Raw genomic sequence first — 26,717 nt, 5'->3', positions numbered from 1 at the left:
GCATTCCCACCAACAGTGCAAGAGGGTTCCCATTTTTCCACATCCTCTCCAGCATCTATAGTCTCCTGATTTGTTCATTTTGGCCACTCTGACCGACATGAGGTGGTGTATCAGTGTGGTTTTGATTTGTGTTTCCCTGATGAGGAGTGACGTTGAGCATCTTTTCATGTGCCTGTTGGCCATCTGGATGTCTTCTTTGGAAAAGTGTCTATTCACGTCTTCTGCCTATATCTTCACTGGATTATTTGTTTTTCAGGTGTGGAGTTTGGTGAGTTCTTTATAGATTTTGGATACTAGCCCTTTATCTGATATGTCATTTGGAAATATCTTTTCCCATTCCGTCGGTTGCCTTTTAGTTTTGTTGATTGTTTCCTTTGCAGTGTATAAGATTTTTATCTTGATGAGGTCTTAATAGTTCATTTTTGCTCTTAATTCCCTTGCCTTTGGAAATGTGTTGAGTAAGAAATTGCTGTGGCTGAGGTCAGAGAGGTTTTCTCCTGCTTTCTCTTCTAGGGTTTTGATGGGTTCCTGTCTCACATTCAGGTCTTTCATCCATTTTGAATTTATTTTTGTGAATGGTGTGAGAAAGTGGTCTAGTTTCATTCTTCTGCAAGTTGCTTTCCAGTTCTCCCAGCACCATTTGTTAAAGAGACTGTCTTTTATCCATTGGATATTCTTTCCTGCTTTGTCAAAGATTAGTTGGCCATACATTTGTGGGTCCAGTTCTGGAGTCTCTATTCTATTCCATTCACAATTGCACCAAGAATCATAAAATACCTAGGAATAAACCTAACCAAAGATGTAAAAGATCTGTATGCTGAAAACTATAGAAAGCTTATGAAGGAAATTGAAGAACATACAAAGAAATGGAAAAACATTCCATGCTCATGGATTGGAAGAATAAATATTGTTAAAATGTCAATACTACCCATAGCAATCTACACATTCAATGCAGTCCCAATCAAAATTGCACTAGCATTCTTCTCGAAGCTAGAACAAGCAATCCTAAAATTTGTGTGGAACCACAAAGACCCTGAATAGCCAAAGTAATATTGAAGAAGAAAACCAAAGCAGGAGACATCAAAATACCAGACTTTAGCCTCTACTACAAAGCTGTAATCATCAAGACAGTATGGTACTGGCACAAAAACAGACATATAGATCAATTTTAAATTTAATTTTCTTAATGGAAGTAGACATTGCTATGCCTTTCTTACTCCAACCAATAAAACTGATAAACTTTTTCTCTAAAGGTCTTCCTTGAATAATTAGCACTCAGTGTATTTATAGAGAAGAGAAATGAATTAATATACCTCTTTTTTGTATAGTTCACCATTTAAATTGTTAATATTTTAACATGTAAACATTTATAAAATGTAAACATCGCCAAAAATTAAAACAAAACATCAAATACTAGAATACTAACTTGCCTTATTATATTTGAGCATTTTGATGCTTTCAAAAGTTATGACGATCTCTTAAAGTAACTATACCCATAAAATTATCATCTGTTTGTTTATGGATATATGCCTCTCCATTGATTTTTTTCTTATTTCCTATATAATCTTTTGTCCTTGATTTATATTCTTTTTCTATATGTTATCTTGTTTTCATATTGTTAGGAAATACTTCCAGGTTTTCCATCTTTTGCAAATTCTATCCAAAATTTTAAGGTAAGATGTAAATAATCTTGAATTAGTGACCTCTTTCAAACGTCCTACATTCCATAGCTTACTAGCCATTCCTTTGCATGTATTTGCTTTTATATACGCGTTTCTTTTAATCCATTAATTCTGTTATTTCCTTTTCTTTCTAATAGAACAAATAACCTACGTAAATGTTATGAAATGTTAGTTGTAGCCTGAGCCACTCCCATGGACTTTCCCACTAATCTTTAATTATAAGATGGCATCAATTAATTTCTTCTTAATAACACTTAACAGCACTAATGAAAGGAAAAATTTACAATAACAACATTTGGCTTCTTTATATGTGACATGCAAAATAAAAACAAAGCTAAAGATTTATTTTTATATTTTAAAATATTAAGTAGGAAATAATTACTTGAAAAAGGTAAGTACTCAGCTTGTATCCTGAGGTTTATTACGTCTCTTCTGCTCAGTATGTGGCCACATAGTTTAGTAAAGTTCATGACACATGGTAGTGCTCAGGAATACTTGCGGGATTAATGACTGTGAGGTCTGTCCCAATTCTAAGTTATCCTATTTGTTTTCCATTTTTCTTATATTCCATCTAGGGCTGAGGTTAAAGAGCTATCAATAAAATATAATGATGCCAACATTCAAATAACAAATTAAAAGTAACTAATTGTATATCAAATGTTAAAGTAATTTCTATTTCATGCCCCATGAATCGTGAGTTGATGTACATTAAACATACTGCAGAACATATAAAAGTGCCTGCGTGTATATTTGGGTGAAAAAGAGAGAAAGAGAAAGAGAAGGAAAGAGAAACAGTCATGAGAATGCTGGCATGAGTTCCAGGCAGGAATGTTGCTTGGAATTTAGGTGGTCTTCTCTAGACAAAGAGACCTCCATGTCTTTGAATGCTGGTAAGGTTACCAGTCGAAGAAAAGCCGCTAGACTAAATGAGCTCTGGGAATCTAAATATTGTTTGTATTTCAGTTTCCTCTTAAGAGGAGAATGTTGAGTGTGTAAATAGCTCCATCCTTCTTACCTTATTGCAATTTGCTTGACACTGGCCCACCAGTAGAAAAGTCATTTACTAGATGAACCCTAATGAAGTTAACTTAACATAATCCTTTCTCTAAGGTGACTTTGTGAAAAAATTTCAGTTGGTGAGAAACAGGTCATTGGAGGCTCACAGTGAGGTCCATGTCATTTCGATGATCCCCCTCGTAGCGGTCACGTTGGCCTCTGGTATCTTGGAGGTAGACCAAGAGCATTTTGTTCTTCTGAGCTCATAAGAATATGCCATTTGTGCTTTTATGGGTGTGATAGTCAACCAGTCACCTGGTAATAAACCATGCGCTTTGGTCATGTTTATCTGTTCATTCAAAAGAGCCATCTTGGGAAGAACTAAAACTTTAGAGTTTTGAGCTCCTGTTCATTTCTTTCTCTACTGACCTGTATGACCAATCATTTATTCTACCATTGTATATTGAGTGAGACTGAGGGCTAGACACAATGTTAGGCTAGAGAAAAATAAGATAAATAAGGGGTTTTTACCATGGATGGAGGGGAAGAGACAAGTGGACGATATAAAAATAGTGTTTTTCTAGTGAATATTTGAACTCAGGTTGTTACAGGATCAGAGAAGTATTCTCAAAATGTGGTCACTAGAGCAGCAACATTAGATTCACCTGGAAATTTCTTAGAAACACAGATTCTCAGCCTCCACCCCAGACATACCAAGCCAAGGAAGACCGAGGGTGGTGCCCAGCAATCTATTTTCAGAAGTCCTGCAGGTGATTGTCACGCATGCTGATGTGTGAGAACCGCTGGCACAGAAGAGGGATCCAACAAGACTTCTGGGTCAGAAAAATCTTTCTAGAGAGGTTGTGTCTGAGCTGAGCTCTGAGGAAGGCATTATTCAGAGCAAAATGTTTCAGGCAGGACAGGATTGCTTTTCAAGACTGGAAAGTGAGAGAAGGTGTGGGTCATGACAGCAGCGTGTGCCAATCTCTGTGCTGGGTGTGCCGCACAGGTTTTCTCGAATTCTCCCCCAAACTGGGGAAGCGGTGTGTGATATCTACTCAGATGATGGTACAGCACTAGAGAGGATTTAAAAAACATTGTGTCCAAAGTCACAGAGTTGGTACATGTCAGAACCAGAATTCGCAACCAGGTTGACCTGCCTCCATGGCCAACACTCTGTCTACTTTGCCACTTCACCTGTCATCAGCCGTTTCATCTGTGTCACAGGGCTGTGACCAAGTGAGCTCCTGTAGTTGGAAGCTATTTGTAAGTGTCAAGAACCATGTTAAATATGTTTTTGATTAATTTGGCATTCTTACCAGATAAGAAGTCTTGATGAAAAATTAGGATATTTTCACTAAATCAATAATAGAATGGCTTGCTATTATTTGTGGAAAAAATTATATAAGATCTCTATTTTCTTTTCATTTTTGAGATGTGAGTGGTAGCCTGGATACATTTATTCAGCAAATATTTTGGTAAATATTTATAGGTGCTGTGTTGCCAGGGTCTAGTAATACCATATTGAACAAAATAAATATTTTCTGACATCGTGAAGCTTACGTTATAATCCTGAATAGCATTTTTAAATAATACTAGTCCACAATGTTACTGTGGCTGTCATTCCTTGGATTCAGCCAAAATTAGTCTCATCCAGAATAGTCTTCTGGGCTATGAATGACCTTGGATTAAGAGCACCCCCAGGCCTATGTGTTCAGTCCTCTCCAGCCATTGCTCTTCCTGAGTATTTTTGTACTTAGGGCATTTCCTCTTGAGCACATTCTCTTAATTAAATTAGTGTTTCTTGAGAAAGTAATGGAGGTGGATAATTTCAATATTCAGCAAGATAATTAAGCTATTTTTCTAGATTTAACTTTTGCCTCTTATTTCCCAAAATAAGTGAGGGAGAGGAGAGAGAAAAACTTTCAGAGACAATTGGAACTTACTAAATATTTGGGGCATTTTAGAATTAGCCAGGTATTAATCAGCAATTAAATAAATGTACAGTCATTGATGATAACATAATGTCTGCTGGTTTCTAGAGAGAAGACGGGCTAATTTTGAAGGAAACAAAAGTCTGGATAGAACAATTTGAAAGAGATTTGACAAGGGCACAGATGACGGAATCAAATTTACAGGATAAATATCAGGTAGTGTATGAAGAAGTGATTTCAGTTTCTTAAAAGCTTTTTAATCCATGTTCAGTCTTTCTAATGATACTAGTGAGAAAAAAATCTTTAAAGAAATAATATGTATTATCTTAACTTTGCATGCAATTGTAATAATTGTCTGTTAAGCATCTAACTTTGGCTCAGGTCATGATTTTATAGTTCGTGGATTCAAGCCCTCCATCGGGCTCTGTGCTGACAGTTTAGGGCCTGGAGCCTGCTTTGGATTCTGTGTCTCCCTCTCTCTCTGCCCCTCCCCCACTCACACTCTGTCTCTCTCTCTCTCTCTCTCTCTCTCTCTCTGGAAAATAAATAAAAAATAATAATAATTGTATTTCTGGGTAAATAAGTAGTTTTAAAAAATATAATACATTTATATATTGTAATATGATTGCCCTTGTAGAAATAATTAGCACCTCCGTCACATTGCGTAAGTATTTCTTTTTTGTGGTTGGGATAGTTACATTCCAGTCTCTTAGCAAGTCTGATGACTATAATACAATATTGTCGTCTATATTCACTATACTGTGCTTTTAGATCTCTAGGATTTATTTACTACTCATCGGAAGTTTGTGTACTTAAATAATATCTGTCCTATCCCCCACCTTCACCCCCCATCCCTTGGAAACCACCATTTTAATTTGTCTTTATGAGTTTGGCTTTTTGAAATACCACATGGAGGTAATATTGTATATTATTTGTCTTTTTCTGTCTGCCTTATCTCACTTAGCGTAATGTGTTGTCACAAATAGGAGGATGTCCTTTCTATGATATTTAGAAATACAGACATCTCTCCCTCTCTCCCTCCCTCTCCCCCCATATCTCTATCTCTATCTTTATCTATACCTATACCTATATCTATATCAATCTTTATCTATATCTTTATCTATATCTTTTTCTATATCTATATCTATATCTGTATCTATATCTATATCTATATCTATCTATATCTATCTATATATCTATCTTTATATCTTTATCTATATCTTTATCTATATCTTTATATCTATATCTATATCTATATCTATACCTATGTGTATGTCTATATCTATATCTATCTCTATCTTTCTCTCTCTCTCTCTCTCTCTCTCTCTATGTATATATCTCATATCTCCTTTATCATTCATCCATTAATGGGCACTCAGGTTGTTTCCATATCTTGGCTATTGTGAATAATACTGCAATAAACATGGCAGTACAGATACCTCTTCAGTATCCTGTTTTCGTTTCCTTTGGGTGTATCCCGGAGGTGGCGTTAGTAGGTCTAGGTTGTGTGTGTCCACCCTCCCTGTATGTAGAGCTCCGAGGAGGCTTCATGGCTTAGAACTCAGAGTCTTAGAGATGACCCAAAACACAAACATCTAGTTGTTGTTTTTCTACAACTCATGATCTGGCAGATGTCACATAACAAAAAAATCCCACCAAAAAATGAATTCAGCGCCACATTGAAAGCTACTATAGAATAAGTCGAATTTAATAAAGGCTTGCAACATGAATATTTGGAGTGAGCCCATTAATGGGATCAGTTTCTATTGTGACCTGCCTGGTTCGACACTGTTGCACTCAAACTGAGTCCAGGTCTGTTGCTGCTGCTGTTATTCCACGCCACCCCCCCCCGCCCCGTCTCCTTATACTGCCAGTACTTGGATTTCGGCTTCCAATTTTCACTGTTAAGACACAGAGTCTTACAACAGGTTTTCCCCACTAAATTGTAATTCACTGTATGCAGCATGAACATTTTCCTATTTAAAACAGCATCGCATTTTAGTGGCCAAACTATAATATATCCTAGTTTATATTTCAGTTGGTTTTGCTACATAAAGAGGGGCAATGATATGAGACTCAACATGACAGATGATAAAAGATATAGCCATTGGCATTAGTGTGTGATTGTATATAACACATATAAATTCTTCCTGACTTTAGGTGGATAATTGCATCAATATTATATTATTGGAACATAGCAAAGCAATATGTATGTGTTTATATGTATGTACATTTTTTGCTTTGAAAGCTAGTGTAATCTTTTTTTTCTCAAAAATACAATTTTCTGGATGAGTCTCATTAAAAAATGATGAAACCTGTAAACTGAGAGTAGAAATACAACAACAGAGTAAATCTACTTATTAGACTAGTGTGTGTTTTAGTTTAGGCATAAATTATAAAAAATCAATTCCAAATTATGAAGTTACCTGTTGTACAGATGTTATTTTATAAAAGGAAAACAAAAGATTAGAAAAGCACAAAATAGAAACACTCCCTTCAGACCAAAGATGAAGGGCTGTTTCTTAAAAAAGGGTTAGAGAGCTTGTGAAATCTGAATATAGGGGACATTTTCGTCTGTGTGTTTCTTACATAATCAGCATTTTCTGTTTCTACTTACCATAACAGTGTATTTTCCACTTTTTTCATTCTGTGGAATAAAATTGAAATTCTGTCAAGTAAAATTAAAGATCAATTTTATGTTTTGGTATTTATAAATTACGTGAAGTTGGAGGAAACGGAAGATAAAAGTTGTGGTAAAATAGTTACTCACCATCTCCCCCCAGTGTTCTTCATGTGAACTTACATGTTTGTTTACTCGGATTCTTTCAGATGTGTTACCTGCTAGACTCTGTAGGGCCATTCTTACGTTCTTTAACATAATTACACATTTTAGTGGCATGTTCATTTCATATATGGACGTGGAATTTTATTCCAGGATGTGCTATTTTAATGTAAAATGTAGAACTTTTATTAAAATCACTACTTTTTTAGTTTAACATTTGACTTATGGTTAAATCTACATATTACAAATTTATGTTATACACACCACGATAAAAGAAATGTCACGATAATTAATATTTTAATGTCATAAAGTTAAAGCAAAATATTATTATATAAATGAGGTCCCCTATGTAAAACTCTTTAGATAGCCTTACTTAAGCACAAATTTAGATATCTTCAAATTAGTAGTACTTTGATGTATATAATTTGTATCTCTAAGTTATTTGGTTTATTATTTAACTGTTATTTACTTTGAAGTAAAGCAACTATTTTGATTATTAACATAGGTTTATATTCCTGTTTTCTACGATTTCTTGATGAGCATGGACTTGCACATAGATTATTTAACTAGAAATGAGAAATCTTAGGTTTTACTCCTGCCTCCACCACTTGCCCTTGCCAAGTTACCTCTGGGCTTCCTATGGTAATAATAATAGGGCATGTCGATGTTGTAGGGTGATGGAGAAAGCCAGACGAGATGATGTGCAAAGAGCAGTTAGCATGGGGCCAGGCTCATCATCAGGGCTTGATGAATGGCAGTGCTATCAGTATCACGACTTGTCATTATTATCAACAACGTATATTGAGTGTTATCCAAATATGAAGGATTGTTATTTAGGAAATGTGGTTTCCTTGGCTTTTGCTGTTTTTGACTCGTGTCCATGTCGTTTCTGTTTTTCCTCTTCTAGTCATTTAAGCACTTCAGAGTTCAATATGAAATAAAAAGGAAGCAGATCGAACATTTAATACAACCAGTACATAGAGACGGTAAATTGTCACTTGACCAAGCATTGGTAAAGCAGTCCTGGGATAGAGTGTCCTCCAGGGTAAGTTCTCTCGTGATTAATTTTACTAAGGCTTATGTAATTTAGTCAAGAACATTTTCCATCATGTTTTCTAAACAGTGATAGGTCATCTGGTCCTACTGCCTCTAGCTGAGGAGGGAAAGACTTAGCCATGGGAGTTTTCCTTTAAGTTAGTGGAAGTACTGAACTTGGTTGAACAACTCTTCTGCTTTGTCTGCCCTACACGTAGTTTCTTTTTTCTGTTTTTATTTTTTGTAATATTTTTTAAAAATTTTTATTTATTTTTGACAGAGAGAGAGACACAGAATGAGCGGGGGAGGGGCAGAGAGAGAGGGAGACACAGAATCCGAAACAGGCTCCAGGCTCCGAGCTGTCAGCACAGAGCCTGACGCGGGGCTCGAACTCACGAACTGTGAGATCATGACCTGAGCCGAAGTCGGATGCTCAGCCGACTGAGCCACCCAGTTGCCCCAAACACGTAGTTTCACGTAGTAGATGATGGCTTGAAATCCTGCAAGACCACCTGGGTTACTGCTCACTTTACACAACTAAATTCTGGGTTGTTTAGAAAAGGTGGCTCTCCCAAGAATGGAGCCTCAATAACTTCTCTAAAGTCTATAGCTAGGTTTCATCAATAGTTAGTAATCTTTGTATATGCACATTTATTTTTACATGCTTTAATTTAAGCAAATCTTCTAATCTGGTCTTTCATGAGCCTGAAGAAAAACTGCTCAGTAAATTTCAGGTTAATATTTTGCAAACTTAAAGACCAAGATTTCAAACTTGGTCACTGAAACTTCTATCACTATTGAGAATATTTGTCTTGAACTTCTGTTTACTTCATTTTTATAATCTAATCTTTTCCCCACAAACTCTACCAGAGAATAGGTTAGTTCCCAAGCACCTCAACCTATCCCATCTGGTATTCCAGTAAGTTAGGAAACAGTGCTTAAGACTGGATAAAGTGGAAGGGCACCTGAGTGGCTCAGTCAGCTGAGCGTCTGACTTTGGCTCAGGTCATGATCTCATAGTTCGTGAGATCGAGCACCACATTGGGCTTGGTGCTGACAGCCTGTCGGCACAGAGTCTGCTTTGGATCCTCTGTCCCCTCCTCTTCTTGCACTCTCTTCCCAACCCTCCCACCCCCCAAAAGAATTGGATAAAGGGGAAGAAATGAAGAAATGGTTAGGGAATTGTAGTTTCATAGAAAGAATCCTGAATGTTCCTTTCCCTCCAGAGATATCTAGATGACCCTGATTTTTCTGCACCTGTTCCCCTGTGTGAGATTTTAAAGGATACGCAACAGTGTACCCAGCGTATAACAACTACATCCTGGAGCACGTCAGCAAACCCAGTCCTTTCCCTTTCAGCAAAAGCCAAATTGAAAAATCAGTGGGGGCTTTGTGCTACTCCTATAGGTAGAAAATTGTTTAAGCTCCCAATAATACCCTTCCATGTCTAAGGTGTATTCTGTTTCCTTAAAATTTGCTTGTAACTCTAATTTCCTCCTCATTCTCCAAGTACCGCATTCAGAACACAGATATTTTCTTACTTGATAGTTATTAAATTAACACAAGATGATTAAGTTAAATCCTTATGTGGGCTTTAAAAGTCATTTGAAGGAATTTAAGGAATTGTCCTCTGTCTGAGTGACATTGTTTTTCTACTTTTGTATTTCAGCTCTTTGACTGGCATATACAGCTTGATAAATCTCTCCCTGCACCTCTGGGCACCATAGGTGCCTGGTTATACAGAGCGGAGGTGGCCCTGAGAGAGGAAATAACCATTCAGCAGGTGCATGAGGAAACGGCCAACACAATACAACGGAAACGCGAGCAACACAAGGTAAGTGTTCTGGTGGGGAGACCTTCCTGCACAGCAGTCCTAGTGTTGTCTGAAGACTTGGCTGTTTAGACCTTCCACTGATGCGGGTCTCCCAAGTGTCCATTCATACAGGTTCTGAGATGTCGCACTTCTGTCTTCCTTGCTTGCTAATGACAGTTCCAGTAGATTTATATTCTGAAGAATTTTCTGGGCAGTTATCTTTGTTATTGCCGTTGCTATATGTTATTTTTTGAAAGGTAAGCCCACAGACACATTTATGTAATAATGTGGTTGGCTGTTGGTTCTAGACCTCATTCCTGTCTCCGTTCTCAAAGGAAGGCAAGCCAAGTTACCAAGTTTTTATGTCCTTTGCTGTGAGGGGGCAGGGGGTCACAGGAGAGTGGGGATTTTAGGAAGTGGTGGGATTAGGCGTTGATGACTTTTATTTGCGACTTTTTTAGTGTACTGCAGAGTCAGTTGTGCTTAGTATAAATTGTAACATCTTCCTCTTTGGGTTTTGTGGGACCTAACTAAAAATGCTGTTTTTCATTAACATCATATTAACTCAGTCCTGTGTTTCGTGCAATTGAGTTTGTGTACCTCATTTACTGTCATCGTAGGGATACTGTATATGTGGAAATCAGACAAGGGGAGGTGACCAAATATGGGCAATCTGTGGCTCACGTATATTTTCTGCCAAGATAGGAATATTTTTTTACTGCTTCAAGGAAATAGACTGTTCTATGTTCTAAACTAGACTGTAAAGCAAATTCATGACAGATTTGGTTTCAGGCCCCTCTGGGACCTTATCTTTGCAACTAGAAATGTAGAGGTACAGAGGTGGCATGGAGTTTCAGCTCCTGGCCCTCTCGGCTCGACTCACTCACCCCAGATCCGGCCGCCAAACAAGATGGACACAACAAGATTTTGTGTTCCTGCACAATTGGTCAGGGTCCTTTCTGCGTTTATTCTTGGCCCTTCTTCAGTTGTAATCAGTATCTCCAGATACTTTAAGTTTTGCTGTTGATCTCTTAGCCTCTCCCCTTCTCACCACCGCCACCATACACAAAACACACAGAGAACTCCCTAGAATCTGCTTCTCTGGTAAGCATGACTTTGGCGTCTGCTTCATCGGTGGAGATACACACACATAAAATCCAGTCTATACTGTCTCTGAAGATAGAGGATAAGAGATCAAGTCCCAAGATTTTTCTCTGGGACTGAATCAGGTTAAGTCTTCTTAGAAGCAGAAAAACCTGGGCTATGTCCTTGTTGAGATTCCCAGTATATTAAAAATAGAGGGAAATGCTGAGACAGGGTTACACAATAATACCGCTTCAACAGATTAGCAATTCGTTGTAACTACCACCTAATGCGTCATGTAACAGTTGAAATAGTGTGTAACTGAGGTGACTAATTCATACAAAAGAAGTTACCTTAGGGTTTAAAATCAGATGTAGAATGGGTATGGATTGTGGGTTAGATGTGCTAATTCTGTGAATACACGCCGAGGGCCTACTGTGTGCCAGTTTTATGTACAAGGTGCCTCCAATATAGAAGTTTGAGACACAGCATGTGTTTGTTGTTTGCATGATATACTTAGGTCTGATTTAAATGCTCCACCACAGAGAAAATGTCCAAGCATATTGGCTGTGCTATTTACCAGTTGATAAGATTTAGCGGACATGTTGATTCACTGCACACTCTAGGCTGCAGCAACACCTGCTGAACGTTGAGTTTTAAGTTGGATGCACACACGCTGTCCGTGTGTCTCAGTGATTATATGAACTGAGGCCCCTCATGACTCTCCTGGCTCCTTTGAGAGATAGAGACCCTGTGCCAACCATCAACTGTGCAGCTGGAACCACCTTTTTTACCAGAGTGTAACGAACAACCATAAATACCAAAATGAAATGGAGTAGGGAAAGGGTAGGGGTAAGAGCTGGAGAAGATGCTTATCTGAGACTAAAAATCAGAAAGGACTGAAGAGAAGGTCAGGGAATGCAATGAAGAGACAACAGGAAGCAAGCAGAGGCAAGTAAGGGCTAGGACTAGGTCAAGGCAAATCTCCAGAATGATCTGTTTACTGAGGTAGGAACTTTTACTAGGTCTGGGCACGGGTACTGAGAGTAGTAGAGTCATAAAACAATGTTGTTGTTAATTATAAAATCAATTCTCATTTATTTAAGATATATTTATTAGGTACCTATAATAAGGTAAGCTTTGATGATGTAAGCAGTTTGAATCATTGTTGAGATAACTAAAATTCTAGTCTTCTTCAATAGAAGAATCAGCCCATCAACTTGGGCTGACTTGCAAATGCAGTTCTCACTATATTAAGAATGGGGGAAATCTTGAGACAGGGTTACACAAATAATGGAAAAAAGCACAACATAGGACTCATTAATACATAAGCAAGAATGTTTGAGAATATTGTCTACTTATCCCAGTCTAAAAGTAACTATGGCTTTTGCCATGAAAACTTAGATAGGCTATCAAGATCTCAAATTTTTGGTTTTCTGCATGGTTCACATCTTTAAAAAAAAACGTACCACATGACGATTGTCTCTTAATACATAATCAGTGTTTGAAAACGTGATTCAGATAATTTTTAATTTTTTTTTTGCAAAGGGGTTATTTTATAAATGGTTCTACCGAAGTTGTTTTTTTTTTTTTTTAACTTAACTTACATGTAGGTAGGATCATATTATTCCAAAAAGCAAGATACACCTTTACTAGCTTTTCTATTTTCCAGATACCTTAATGCGTAGTTATCTAGGAAGGTGACAAAAATAGTCATAGTTAACTATAATTGAGTATTCAGCTATGTTTCTGTCTTAAGTACTTTATTTTGCTAAGCAGTTGACATGCAGGATGTGAGACAACTATTATTATTATCTTCATTTTGTCAATGAATAAACTTCAGGCAGACGGAGTTTAAGTGCTTTGCCCAAGGTCACATAGCTGGTAGTCCAGATTGTTTTAAACTCTAAACTTAACTATGCCCGCAAAACTATTGCATGTAATCCATGTAGAGTAATTAAACTTACTAGTTATTTTTTAGTAGTGGAGACTTGGCAAAGTAAGGCTTTTCGTCTTAAGGAATTATGAAAATAGCCATCAAACTCAACCACCTACTACCCATCCGTGTTGCGGTTATCAATCCTACATAGGTCACTTCCCCTCCTTTTTTGAAGATTTAATTTCCTGCATGGCAATGCATGCCATAATTCTTAAAAATTTCAGTAACCCATAGATGATTCTGCCAAAAACCTGGCCTCTTAGTTTCTTGATCTCCTGTCTTTCAGTGATCCCATCCTTCCCTCTATGCCCCTGATGGGCATAAGGCATAGTCTAGAACTTGTCATCACGAGTAACTGAAACTCCTTCAGTGTCTTCTTTAAGCATGTATCTCACTGTCCAATCAAATTTGCCCTGGCTCCAAAACGTATGGACTCCATGCTCTTTAATCCTTTGATTTTACTGAGTCTCACCCTCTTCAAGGCATCTGTTCCTTTTGTACTCTATTTAAATTCAGTGCTGAATCCGCAAAGGTCACTCCTTTGTACATACGCTAATTGTCTTGACCAGGTTTCCTTTGTCCTGTTGTCCTGATTAAAACATAACCCCGATTGAAGCCAACTCTCTGCCTAGTCCCTGCCCACGCACATGCCGCTGAGTGTGCCTGCAGAAAAACACACCCCCAGGCACGATGACTAACCCAAGTGGGTCCTTACTGCTGCCTGGCACTCCAAAGGCATTTCCCGATTCCATTGCCTCTTTATTTCAGGGACAACTATTCCATACCTTGTTCCTTCAAATCTTCCACACCTCCTCCCATATCCTTACTCTCAGCTGGTGACACTGCTTCCTATTTCTCTGAGAAAATAGAAGCAATCAAAAAAGAATTTCCGCCAGCTCCCACGACCACATCAACCCACCTACAAGCATCTGTGCCTGAATACCCAGTCTTCACTTCTGTTACTAGGGATGAACCATCTGTGCTCTGATCTAAGACCAGCCCCTCCACATGTGTAGTGTATGAGAGCCCATCCTCCCTGCTCTTCTCCAGTAAACAATTCCTCTAGTTCTTGCCTTTTTAATTTTTTTTCTCTTTCTGCTGGATTTTTCCCACCGACATAAAGTATATGCTGTTAATCCTCTCCTCTTAGAGATTATTTAAAAAATAAATAAAATTTAAAAAATAAAAATTGTCTTTCTTCCTCCTACTCTTGCTTCCGGCTACTGTCCATTTTTCCTCCTTCCTTTTTCAATGAAGCTCTTTGAAAGAGTTATCATGCTCATTTTGGTTTCAGAATTGTCTTTTCCAATTCTTTCTAGAACCCATTTGGATCAAGGTTTCTCTTGCCATGCTATTCATGTCAGGTTCATGAGAGTTCTCCTTATTCCTCACTTAATGGTCAATTCTCAGTCCTCGTCCTACCTCGCCTATTAAAAGGATTTCACATAGTTATTTCTGAATCCTTGAAACACTTTCTTCATTTGGTTTCCTCATTTTCTTTCTGCTCCTCTTGCTGTGCCTTTCTAATCTTTCCCGGTCTTTCCACAAATATTTATTGTGCACTCTCTGTGTGCAAAGTGGTGTTCTAGGCATTTGCGATACACCCAGAAGAAAAACAGACCAAAATTCCTACACTCATATAACTTGCCTTCTAATAGGGGGAGGCATATAAGAAATAATAAACATAAATAACTAATAAGTAAAATTTATCTTCAGTTAGAAAGTAAAAGGACAGAGAATATTAGGGGTGTTGCAATTTTAACGAGGGTTGTCAGTGAAACTTTACAGAAAAGATGATATCAAACAGGCAAGCACATCCCCACCTCAACCCCTTTGCCCTTGCCATTGTCTTTTATGTTCTCTTTTCCTTGGCCTGAAACATCTTCCCACTGATCAGTCTCTCAGTATGTTCTTCCTTGTCTCCTTTTTTCCTTTACTGAAATGTCACCTATTAGTCAACACTTTCTTGGCCACCCCTTTGAAATCACAACTCCTTTTCCCTCTTCTCTATTTGATTTTTCTTTTAGTATTTATCTGCATCTCAACTGCTCTTTTAATTCTGTATCTCAGTTAGTGCTCGGTTTTCTATACTGTAATGTGAACTCTGTAAGGGCAAGAATTATTGTTTGTTTTTTCACAGTTGTATTCCCAGCCCCTGAAAATGATTAGAAATATTCAGGCTTTCAGAATTTTAACTGGGTCAATAACACCAATTTATACTTACTGGGAAATTGTCCATTTGACTACATTTTCAATATTATTGCCATAAAATTATTCAAAATAGTTGAAAATATATTTTTTTTGGTAATCTTTTCTGTGCCTGTAGTTAAGCTCCTATTTTTCCCCAATGTTGTTTCTTTGCATCTTCCTTCTTTCCTTAATTGCACTTTTGACACTGTTGATTTTCTTTGTTGGACTCTAACCATCTTTTTTCATCAACTTTCTTACCCAAAGAATGATGACATCACTCTGTCTTGTGTGAGAAAAGCCTGGCTTAGTAATAGAGGGTAGAAGCCAGGGAACCAGTCGCAGTAATCCGGGTAGAGTGGCCTGAACCGGGATGGTAGTTCTAGAGATGACGAAAAATGGTCACATTCTGAATATTTTTTTAATGTTTATTTACCTTTGAGAGAGACAGAGTGAGCAGGGGAGGGGCAGAAAGAGAGGTAGACAGAGGATCTGAAGCGGGCTCTGTGCCGACAGCAGAGAGACCTATGTGGGGCTCAAACTCACGAACCATGAGATGGTGCCCTGAGCCAGTGTTGGATGCTTAACCGACTAAACCACCCAGGCACCCCTGAATATTTTTAAGGCAGAGCAATTTGTAGCATTAGATATTGATTGTGAAGAAAGGGGAGTCATATTTGACACTATGATTTTTCAACTGAGCAATTGGAGAATGGAATTTCCATCAGTTGAGGTGGAGAGACAGTGAAGCAGGTTTGGGGAAAAAGATCAACAGGTTAGTTTGGGGCATGCTAAGTATGAGAGTTCTTCACATCCAGGTGGACATGTAGAGTAGGCAGTAAGAGATAAGAGACAGGAGCTCAAGACACAGGTAGAGGCTGGAGATAACTGTTCAGAATCATTGGCATATAGAAGGATGTTGAAAGCTTTGAGACTAAAGATATTAAATAAGGAAGCATAGACAGAAAAAACTGTCAAGAACGGAGACCTAAGGGAATCTAATATCCAGAGATCAAAGAGTAGAAGATGAACGAGCAGAAGAGTATGAGAAAGAGCAAATGGTGAGGTGGGAGGGAATCCAGCTCCTGTGTTGTCTTAGAAGCTAAGGAAAGCAACGTATCAAGGATAGGGCATTTTCAATAACATGGCCACAGCAATGCTTTTAAAATGCAAGTTTATTCATTTCACCCCTCTCAAAACTTCCCACTAGCTTCTGCCTACTTAAAATAAGCATTCCAAAATTCTTACAAAGGCCTGTGAGGTCCACAGATTGACAGCCCTTTTCCTCTCCTCCTTTCTCCCCTGCCCCCCACCCCTACTATGCTAGTACTTCTTTTGTTCCATCTCAGTGACTGAAAGAGGTGCACTGATTGCTCCCACAGCTGCATAGATTTGTCAGTTTCTCCCTATAGTCCCATCAGTTTTTACTCAATGCATTTTGAAGCTTTCTCTTAGGCATGTTCAGAATTAACATAGACACTAGTAAATTGGAAGTTTCATCCTTAAGCGATTAATGATATAATGATTTTTATTCTCAAATCTAGTTTGTCTGATATTGTTACACTCATACCAGTTTTCTTTTGTTAGTATTTGAGGGTTCTGGCTCATTAGGATTCTGAGTTTTATTGTTACCACCTTATCCAAGTTCCAAGACTCAACTTCTGCAGTCATGGTATAGATTTTTGCCCCAAACAATCAGCTTTTCCCATTGGTTTTTGCTAGGTCTGTGATCCAGTTTGGGGTCATAATTTTTAAAATTAATTAATTATCTATTTTGAGAGAAAGAGGGAAAGAGAGAATCTCAGGCAAGCTCTATGTCCAGTGCAGAGTCCTATACAGGGCTTGATCTCACGACTATGAGATCATGACCTGAGCCAATATCAACAGTCAGATGCTTAAGTGACTGAGCCACCCAGGCGCCTCAGTTTTGGGTCATATTTTAACAGGAGTGGGAGACCTAAGAGATTTTCCTTACTTCCTGCAAGTGCACCAGTGAATTAAAGTCACAGACTGTGCTCAGCATCTAGCTGGTTTTTAGTGAGATGGCTTTTCAGAGATCCCAGCGACATCATGCCCACTATAGTTTCTTTATCATATTTTTAAAAATGTTTTTGTTTGTTTTGATACCTTGTCATGATATTTTCAGTTAACTAGATACTGACTATAATAAGGAAGACTTCTTAGAAGGCAACTGGACATATGGGTATTCCAATATAGTCAGAGACCCCTACTTACACATTAACGTATAGTCACATAGAATAAATCGGAGCTGGGCGTGGTGATGGGTCTAAATTTGCTCTGCACTCACTTGAGTGGGTCTCAGCGAAGATCATAAGCCATAGAAATGTGCCAGGAGGTTATAAAGGAGGAAAAGAGTGACTGAAATACTCATAGCCATTAGTTGGTCTAAGACAGTCTTCTGTCCCCTGTGATCAGCTCCTGCACAGAATGCCCTCCCTCTGGGCTTGAGAAACTTGTGAATATCTGAGCAGTTACCTACAATTCCAAGCAGATCAATATATCATAATAACAAAATTTACCAGGATAGAAATAGTTTTCCCTTGAATTTTTCTACAATGCAAAAGCTAATGTCCCTCAAATTAAAAGGCACAAACACATATGACCTTTATGTGAACAAATACATATGACTTTAACATTTTAATTTACATATGAGTGCCTTCATTTTTTCCCCCTTCCATCAAATGTCTCTCTTACTTGTGGCTTTATGCTTTTTATTGCTTCTATTTTGTCCAATTAATCCACAAAATCTTCGTGTGGGTTAAACTAAATGCTAATTTTAATGTATTATCCTGACGGGCTAATGGGTCTTACTATTCATTGAGTGACAAACTGCTGGGTGTTTATTCTGTTATTGAGAAACAAACTAAACTCTAGAGAATATGGCACGAACCATCTTTCATCTCTCTTTGCTTCTATATGAGAAATTGGCTAGGAATTGTGAAATACCTGTGAAGTCTTTATATGAATAAGCCTACTGACAATGAAAAACTCAGAAAACAAATAGAAATAAAATATTAAAATTTGTGTAGTTCTATACAGCCTATAAAGAATATTTATAAACATCACATTTGATCTTTCCAGTCTGATTTCTATAGGACATTCCCTGTGCTTGTTTGAAATCTTCTAACCATAAGAATATTTAATAATATCGTGATATATGACTTACTTTAGATGGCAAGCAAATTTCACTTTATAATAGTCTGCATGTGTTAGAAGTAAAATAAAAATAGTGATATATAGGGGCGCCTGGGTGGCGCAGTCGGTTGAGCGTCCGACTTCAGCCAGGTCACGATCTCGCGGTCAGTGAGTTCGAGCCCCGCGTCGGGCTCTGGGCTGATGGCTCGGAGCCTGGAGCCTGTTTCCGGTTCTGTGTCTCCCTCTCTCTCTGCCCCTCCCCCATTCATGCTCTGTCTCCCTCTGTCCCAAAAATAAATAAACGTTGAAAAAAAAAATTAAAAAAAAAATAGTGATATATATATGTGTATATACATATATATTTATATATAAAACCATTAAAGGGTTAAACTAGTTGTGCTTAGTGTTAAGCTTCTAAAAGCTAAGGGTTAAACTAGTCTCGCTTAGTTTTAAGCTTCTAAAAACCAGTTTATTCAAAATCAAGGAAAGAGAAAAATCCTAACACATCATTGTTTATAGCAGCAACTACATTTTCCTTTGGACCATGTGCCTTTAAAATGTCTGAATACATTGCTCTGCAACTGTCGTGTGTGTTTAAAAGATGCCATAATTATTAGATACAGCTCTAGCACAGGTCTTAGGGATAAGCACCGGGGCTCCTGTACAAGGTAAAAAGCCTATGAAAGGCACCAAGCCACATCTGGATGGAGCAGCACGATCAAATTGTTGAGTACATTGACTCATCGGTACAAGCTGAAAATTATGCTTCCTAGCCTCCTGTGAACATGTTTTCTCATTTTTTATTTTTTTTTTAAATCGTGTCTTAGGATCTGCTTCAAAACACAGATGCCCACAAAAGAGCATTCCATGAAATCTACCGGACCAGATCTGTTAACGGGATCCCAGTACCACCTGATCAATTAGAGGACATGGCCGAGAGGTAAGAGAATGGCTGGTTTGAAATGAAGTGTCTTTTTTGAAAAACTCGGTGGTTGTTTCTTCCATTTCTTTTCTTTTCAATGAATTGACTGTTGGGTTTTTTTTAAACAGAGGTGCTTACATTTAGTACATAAAAATTGAGCTCCCATAACATGTGCTAAGAATGCTAACATCCTAATATGTTATTATTTGCAGAGAGTAAACCTGAATATCCCCACAGCCTGGAAATCACAGAAATGGTTTCTTCAGAGGCTGTATTTTTATTCAGCACCGTGAAGAACATTATGTAATATTGCAAAAACAGCTTATAAAAGAAACAGATGAGAGTTGTCTTGGCAGGGGAAAGAACTAAATTAAATACTTCAATCAATCACGATTTGCCTTTAAATCCAGAGCTAGAAAAGGAATCAGAGCCCCTGATAGTGATTGATCAGCCAGAGTTTAGAAGACTTTGTGCTTGTATTATATTTAGCACTGACGTGTAACAGGTTAAATAAGCACTGCTCTGTTACTATTAGTTACTTACATTCTGTAAATTCTCGGTGTTTTATTTCTAGGTTTCATTTTGTTTCCTCCACATCAGAGCTACACTTAATGAAAATGGAATTTCTAGAATTAAAGTACCGTCTGCTCTCACTGCTGGTTCTTGCAGAGTCAAAGCTGAAATCTTGGATCATCAAGTATGGGAGGAGAGAGTCCGTGGAGCTCCTTCTACAGAACTACATCGTAAGTCTCTCTGGTGCTTTGACAAAGAAATCAGAGGACACGTGGATTTAGCATTTAATACCTATCGGTTGCTTTGACGTTGTAATTTTTATCTTGAATTTAAACATGAAGGTACCAGTATGTTAAATGGGTTTGATAGAAGTTAGTAAGCTTTTCATGGTAACCTGAAATATACACTTATATTCTTTGGAAATACAGAAAGACTTAGCTTCATGAATCATACCGAACCATTGTGACTGGCTTTATTGCTTAAAAAAAAAAAAAAAAAAAGTTTTTGCATTGCATACCCATGACTTTGATTGTGAGCTCACTATTGAAACTGAATTAAAATACTTAAAGATCATCCTCACGTCTCTAAGAAAGAATCATTAGTAGTTCAGAAAATTCTGTTATCCAAAAGGGGACTGTCTAGTTTTTAGGTTATTAGGTCCAGCACGTCTCTGAGTTTCATTGCTTCTTGTGTGCATTCAGGAAAAGTAAAATTCTGTCTGTGAATCTCTGTACCAATTTAATTTTTAAAGACTATCTTATATTTTGGGCTGTCAGTATAAATAATTCTATATTTACATGGAATAGTAGCCTTGCATTAATGAAGAAATTAGGTTGTTCTATCAGTTTTCATTACATGTAATTAGAGAGTTATTTATTAAAGGTAATTTATTTCTGTTAGCTAAACATACCCCCTCCAAATTTATTAGCAATACAAACTTGTTTTCAAAGTTCATATTCATAAGGCATCTCAGTCCTGTACGTCTCCACTTGTGTTTAATCACAAATTCAAATTGATAAATTAATAAGTTTAAAATACAAATCCATTTCTAACCTGACTAGTGAGCTTTGTAACTGGAATGATTGAATGTTGATCAAAACCATATCTTTGCTGAAGCATTCTAGAACCAGAATGTATTTTGCAATATTTTGATTACATTTTTAAAGTGATTACTGAACAAGATGCATTTGGAAAATAAATAGGTTTACAGTAAAATCTTCCTGTAGGTTTACTATAATTGTCTTGGAAACATTTGTCAAAAAATGTGAAATCTGTTATATGGTATGTTTCCCTTATTCATATTTAATTGTTATGGAAAGTCATGAAAAATCTTATTTTTTAATTTCAAGCAATTACGTTAGTCTTTTAAATATTAAATTACAGACATGCATTTATATTTTTGGATTTAGTCATGTCAAATGATACACTCTGAGCTCAGTAGGTAATTATGCAGATCTGTCTTTGTTCTAGCTATTTAAGGACAGCCAATCAGACTGAAATGCTTAATGGGGCTGTTCCACCAGGTTAATGTTCTAATACAATGATGTTAGTAATTCTCTTTGAACTTCTCAGATAAAAGATATGTAAGTAGAGAGTTGTTATAATGATAAAACTTTCATAAATATTAATTAAAGAAAAACAGTACTTCTGTTTTCTCCATGAAGAGAAGTTCACTAAGCTGCTAGATTTAAACTGCTACACAACTTAAAATAATTGGCAAACTTGATAATTATGCTACACATGTGACATTTTTATGACCATTTCTGCATATTCTTAATCCGTAGTGAAAAATACCTATTTATGGCTAACCCATCTTTTCTGAAAAGGGCCTTAAAGTATATTTTTGTTTAATAGTTTTAATAACTGGGATGTTGTGTGTTGTCCATGAGCCCAGTGTCCTCCATGTGTGATCTAACCCAGTGACAACCCCAGTGGCATTTTCACATGGTTTCACTGAGGGAATCAAGCCTTTCAATGCTCAACCCACATGTTTTAGGTGGCACAGTTGGTAAGAAGTAGAATCAGGATTTGAAATCACATCTTCCCGAACCAAAAGCCATGCTTAAGTACTGAACTTTTTACTAATCTAACAAAATTGGCTGTGAAAAGTTTTTTTTTTTGAACTTAAAAGACCAAATAATTAACATGATCTCCTGTAGCTTAGTGAACTAAGGAGTATAGCTCATGTAAATATTAGTTCCATTTAATGTTAGCTCATATCTGACAATATTTTACACTAATATACTATAGCCTGATAGTGAGAGTTGTTATTATTTATGTTATAGGCAGCATGGTATTGGGGCAGGGGGTGGTGAGGTAGGAGAGATTGTGACATGATATTAATAGATAAAATAATTCATGTTACTAAATGGATGTTACATGGGAATGTGTTGAATCATGGTTCAGCTACTTACTACCCATGTGACTTTATAAATAACTTAATTTCTAGGAGACTTAGTTTTTCCCAAATTTTTAGTAATAATAATAATAATAATAATAATAATAATAAAAATAATAGGATAATAGGGGCTTTTGTAAGAAACAAAGATGGACACATACTGTTTTCCTTTCATCTCACACCCCTTAGAGCTTCTCTTATGCCTTTGGAATTTGTGAGAACATAATTTTCTTTAGAACGGACCATTTCAAAGAGTGAAGACTTTCAAACAAAATAATAAAATCAAGTTCTTAAATCCAGTCCTTCCCTTGGTTTCTAAAAAAATTTATTGTAATGAGCCATATGCTGCTACATCATCTAATAACCAAAGTAATATGCAGGATGTAAAGGTTCCATAATTATCTCTTCCTTAGTTTGAATTCTCAATTCAGTCTTATTCATATGCAAAAAAATACATCATTTTTTAAAGGGTTAGAGAATCAAAAAATGTGCTTCCTACTTACCTCTTGTACTAGGTGCTCAGGTATGCAGCTGTTGTGAGCTAAAGAAATTCTTGGAAAATATTTCATGAATGCTTGTTAATTAAATCTAGGCCACATACTATTCATAAGAGATTACCTACTGTAATATAAGTCAGGAGATAATTGTTTTGGTTTTGCTGTCAGAATTGTTCTTGACATGGCCATGTTTGTTAACACATGCTTCAATTTTACTATGGAAGAAAGAAGATCATTCTTTTTCATAAAAGAAGAACTCTTAGAATTGTGGCCTATATGAATGCAACATAAGTAATGTGAATTTTTTTATTATTTGTAATTATTTTATCAATGTAAGTAGGCGATTCTGTTAAAACCTCTTCTCAAAGATGATTTTTAAAATATTAAATTACCTGGTTCAGCTCCATTCAAGTGAAATCAATAAGTGAAACTTACTTATTATCTCTACATTGATCTTCCACTAAGTAGAAGAGTGGAAGTTTAGTATCTTCCACTAATACTTTGAATTTAGTGGGATAAAGAGGTATCCTAATTTTCTTGAAGTGCTATCAACAATAACATGGCTTATTTGTTGAACTTGATATCCAAAAAGTAAGCCTTATTTTGAAAGAAATAAATTAATCCCATTATTATTTTAAGTATACCTTTGTGTTTACACCCTTCTGAGAGACTGTCCAGATAGCTCCTGGTGAAAAGGAGATTTAGCAGTCCTCCTACCAAAATGATATTAATAGATAAAATAATTCATGTTACTAAATGGATTTACTCTGTATTTGTTCTCGTGTTCATTCTTAATTAATTTGTAAACAACTCTAGGAAAGGCATATTTAATTAAGTCTTTCTGTCCAGACAGGTGCAATTTCCCATTCTTCTGACACTTAGAACAATTGTTTTTCCATTAGCTTCTTGAAATTTGAGCCAAAAATAAATGGAGACTATTTTTTAAACATTGCCAAATATATTTATCTCTTCAGTGGTCTACAGTGTCTTACAAATTAGTTGTAACTTTCTTTTTTTGATCAAATTATGGTATGTTCATTTGGTTAAATTATGCTAAATTTAAATTACAGTAAGTTACTCTTCCCCCAGTTGGAGAACAGGGAAGGTTAATGAAGTAGAACAAAAGGCTGAAAAATTAATTAGCCAGACAACTATTGTTTTACTTCATTCTCAGACAAAAATAATACAGCCTATTAAGTTACTGAAGTAAATATTCATCATGGAATCCTTCATTCCAAGTAACTCAGAGCTTTCTCTATTCACTCTATTCCTGAAGAATAATTAATACATAAATAAAACATTTTATAAGCATAAAATGCTATGCAATGTGTTATGTATGTAATGCTTTTAAGTATTATCTTGCAATATGATAAGCATTTATCAATGAAATTGAGGGATGTCTGTGAAATTTTTTATGAAGTTTTAGATCTGCACTCAAACATTTTGCATCTCCATATTAAGCATTCATCGGCATATTACACTGGACTTCAGCTGGTTTTTAAAGGCTAATTTGCATTTTATAATACACTAATCAAGTATTTTAGAGGATTCAAATCAGAGGAACTAATTATACTTAATAGAAATTAAAGAGCCTTTGGTGATATGTTTAAGTATAATTGCATTATTTTTTGGCTTTATAATAGCAGGACCAATCTTTGAAACAGGAGCTATTTCATATTTCCTGGAGTTAACAATAACATTTACCTAAGGATTTCTTGTGCGCTCTAAATTTTACAGTATCAGTTTGTAAATTACTATTACTCTAGTAATAGTAACAGTAATAGTAATATGTAATATGTAAATTACATACAGGTATAGATACATCTTATCTGTAATTTTTAAAAAAATTAATGTTTACTTCTTTTTGAGAGACAGAGAGACAGAGCAGGAGGGAGGGCCAGAGAGAGAGAGAGAGACACAGAATCTGAAGCAGGCTCCAGGCTCTGAACTGTCAGCACAGAGCCCAACACATGGCTTGAACTCACGAGCCATGAGATCTTGACCTGAGCCAAAGTTGGATGCTCAACCAACTGAGCCACCCAGGCACCCCAGTAATTTTTGTAATTGTAGATGAGATATGTGATTATTTAAAATTTTCCTACTAGTAAACATTTTTGTACTTTCTGTTTTGAGGAAAGTGTGCACTGTGCCATTTATTTGTAATCTAAGTTCCTCAGAGCCATCTTTCACTAGAATTAATGTTCAAAGAGCCACACAGTCCCACAGCTGAAACACAGTTGGATACTAAAATGTTCTTCCAGATTTAGTGCTTTCTAAATGTTAGCCCCAGGTTGTCTGGAGAAACTTCAGTCTGTTCTAAAAACAAACCCTTGGGTGGAGAAGAAATAGAGTATTTTCTCAATAGTGCTGAGTTAGAATAAAAGTGTGGAATCCATTTATATTCTCAGAATAATCAGGTTATTTTATGGCAGTTGATTTAATTTGATGTATTTTTTAAAAAGGTTGAGGTTGGTAAATTTGGGCAAAATATCCATATATGTGTCCTGAAGAAACTGACTTCGGTATTTCTACATATGCCTAGAATTTGCCATCTTCTAACCATTACCCCTTTCTAGTCTTTTATAGAAAATAGCAAGTTCTTTGAACAATATGAAGTGACATACCAGATCTTGAAACAGACAGCTGAGATGTACGTCAAAGCTGATGGTTCAGGTAAAAAACACTGACAGAATTTGTTGCGATGTTGAACGCAGTAGAATTTAGAACCTACAGGTTTCTGTGTGATCACATCATTTTTTGTTTCTTCCCCGAAGGATCTTTTTATGACCATTCCATTGGCCTGGAGAGCACATATTGGATTCACATATTGGATTCAGTCCCCTTGAGTTTGCGCAATGCCTGTCTAACCTGTGTAATAATGGTGTGCGTGTGTGTGTGTGTGTGTGCACGCACACCTGTGGTCTTCTGAGAAGGGGCAAAAGAAGTGTTCAGTGTCTAAACTGTGATTTTCTAACCTATTTGCAGTTCTGCGGATTAAGTGAAAAAAACAGTAACTTGAGTATCATTATCAAGTAAATGAAAACTTAAGTTAGTGTGGATACACAAATTGTAACTAACATATGTTGGCTTCATTTTGTAAATATATCTGTCATATTGAATCGAAAATGAACTGTAGCATTTGTGATCAATACTATATATGTGAGCATCTCTTTGAGTACATACAAAATCTGAACAAATATATATGTCATTTATTGCATCCCACTTATCAAAAATTTTAAATATATTATCACCTTTAATCTTTGTAAACAGCTGTGAATATGGTATAACACATCCCCAGCATTTGCTGAATAAAATTCTAACATTTCATCTGTTAACTTCATAATCTGAAGAAGAATTGTAAGTGCAAACCAGTATATAGACCATAGAAAAAAGGTTTGGTAGATTTCAAATAAAAAGTAAGGATTCTATTTTGGTTGATCTGTTTTAGTGGAAGAAGCCGAGAATGTGATGAAATTCATGAATGAAACCACAGCCCAGTGGAGGAACCTCTCAGTAGAGGTCAGGAGCGTGCGAAGCATGCTGGAAGAAGTCATCGCGAACTGGGATCGATATGGCAACACTGTGGCTAGTCTTCAGGCCTGGCTGGAGGATGCTGAGAAAATGCTAAATCAATCAGAGCATGCCAAAAAGGTAATGTCGCTTCCTACAAGAGAAACTGAGTACACACGAACTTAGAAATGAGTCTCTCAAAGCATAGTTCTCTAGAGACTGTTATATCTTTGCAAGTCTGACTCAAGAATCTTGACTTGCCTGAAAAAC

At 36.6% G+C, this 26,717-nt stretch overlaps 1 protein-coding gene across 1 annotated transcript in view; it reads left to right on the top strand.

The window, feature by feature from the left end:
* Positions 1-26,717, top strand: part of SYNE1 (spectrin repeat containing nuclear envelope protein 1) — a 480,852-nt gene that overhangs the window by 140,114 nt on the left and 314,021 nt on the right. Inside the window, 8 exon segments of the mRNA XM_030316617.2 lie at positions 1,623-1,673; positions 4,721-4,828; positions 8,302-8,439; positions 10,099-10,263; positions 19,435-19,547; positions 20,104-20,272; positions 25,514-25,610; positions 26,386-26,588. Of these exon segments, the coding sequence (XP_030172477.1) occupies positions 1,623-1,673; positions 4,721-4,828; positions 8,302-8,439; positions 10,099-10,263; positions 19,435-19,547; positions 20,104-20,272; positions 25,514-25,610; positions 26,386-26,588 (1,044 nt within the window).

Source organism: Lynx canadensis, chromosome B2 (assembly GCF_007474595.2).
Source record: "Lynx canadensis isolate LIC74 chromosome B2, mLynCan4.pri.v2, whole genome shotgun sequence".
Lineage (NCBI taxonomy): Eukaryota > Metazoa > Chordata > Mammalia > Carnivora > Felidae > Lynx > Lynx canadensis.
Note: the sequence above shows the minus strand (reverse complement) of the source record. Positions and strands in the feature narration are given on the sequence as shown.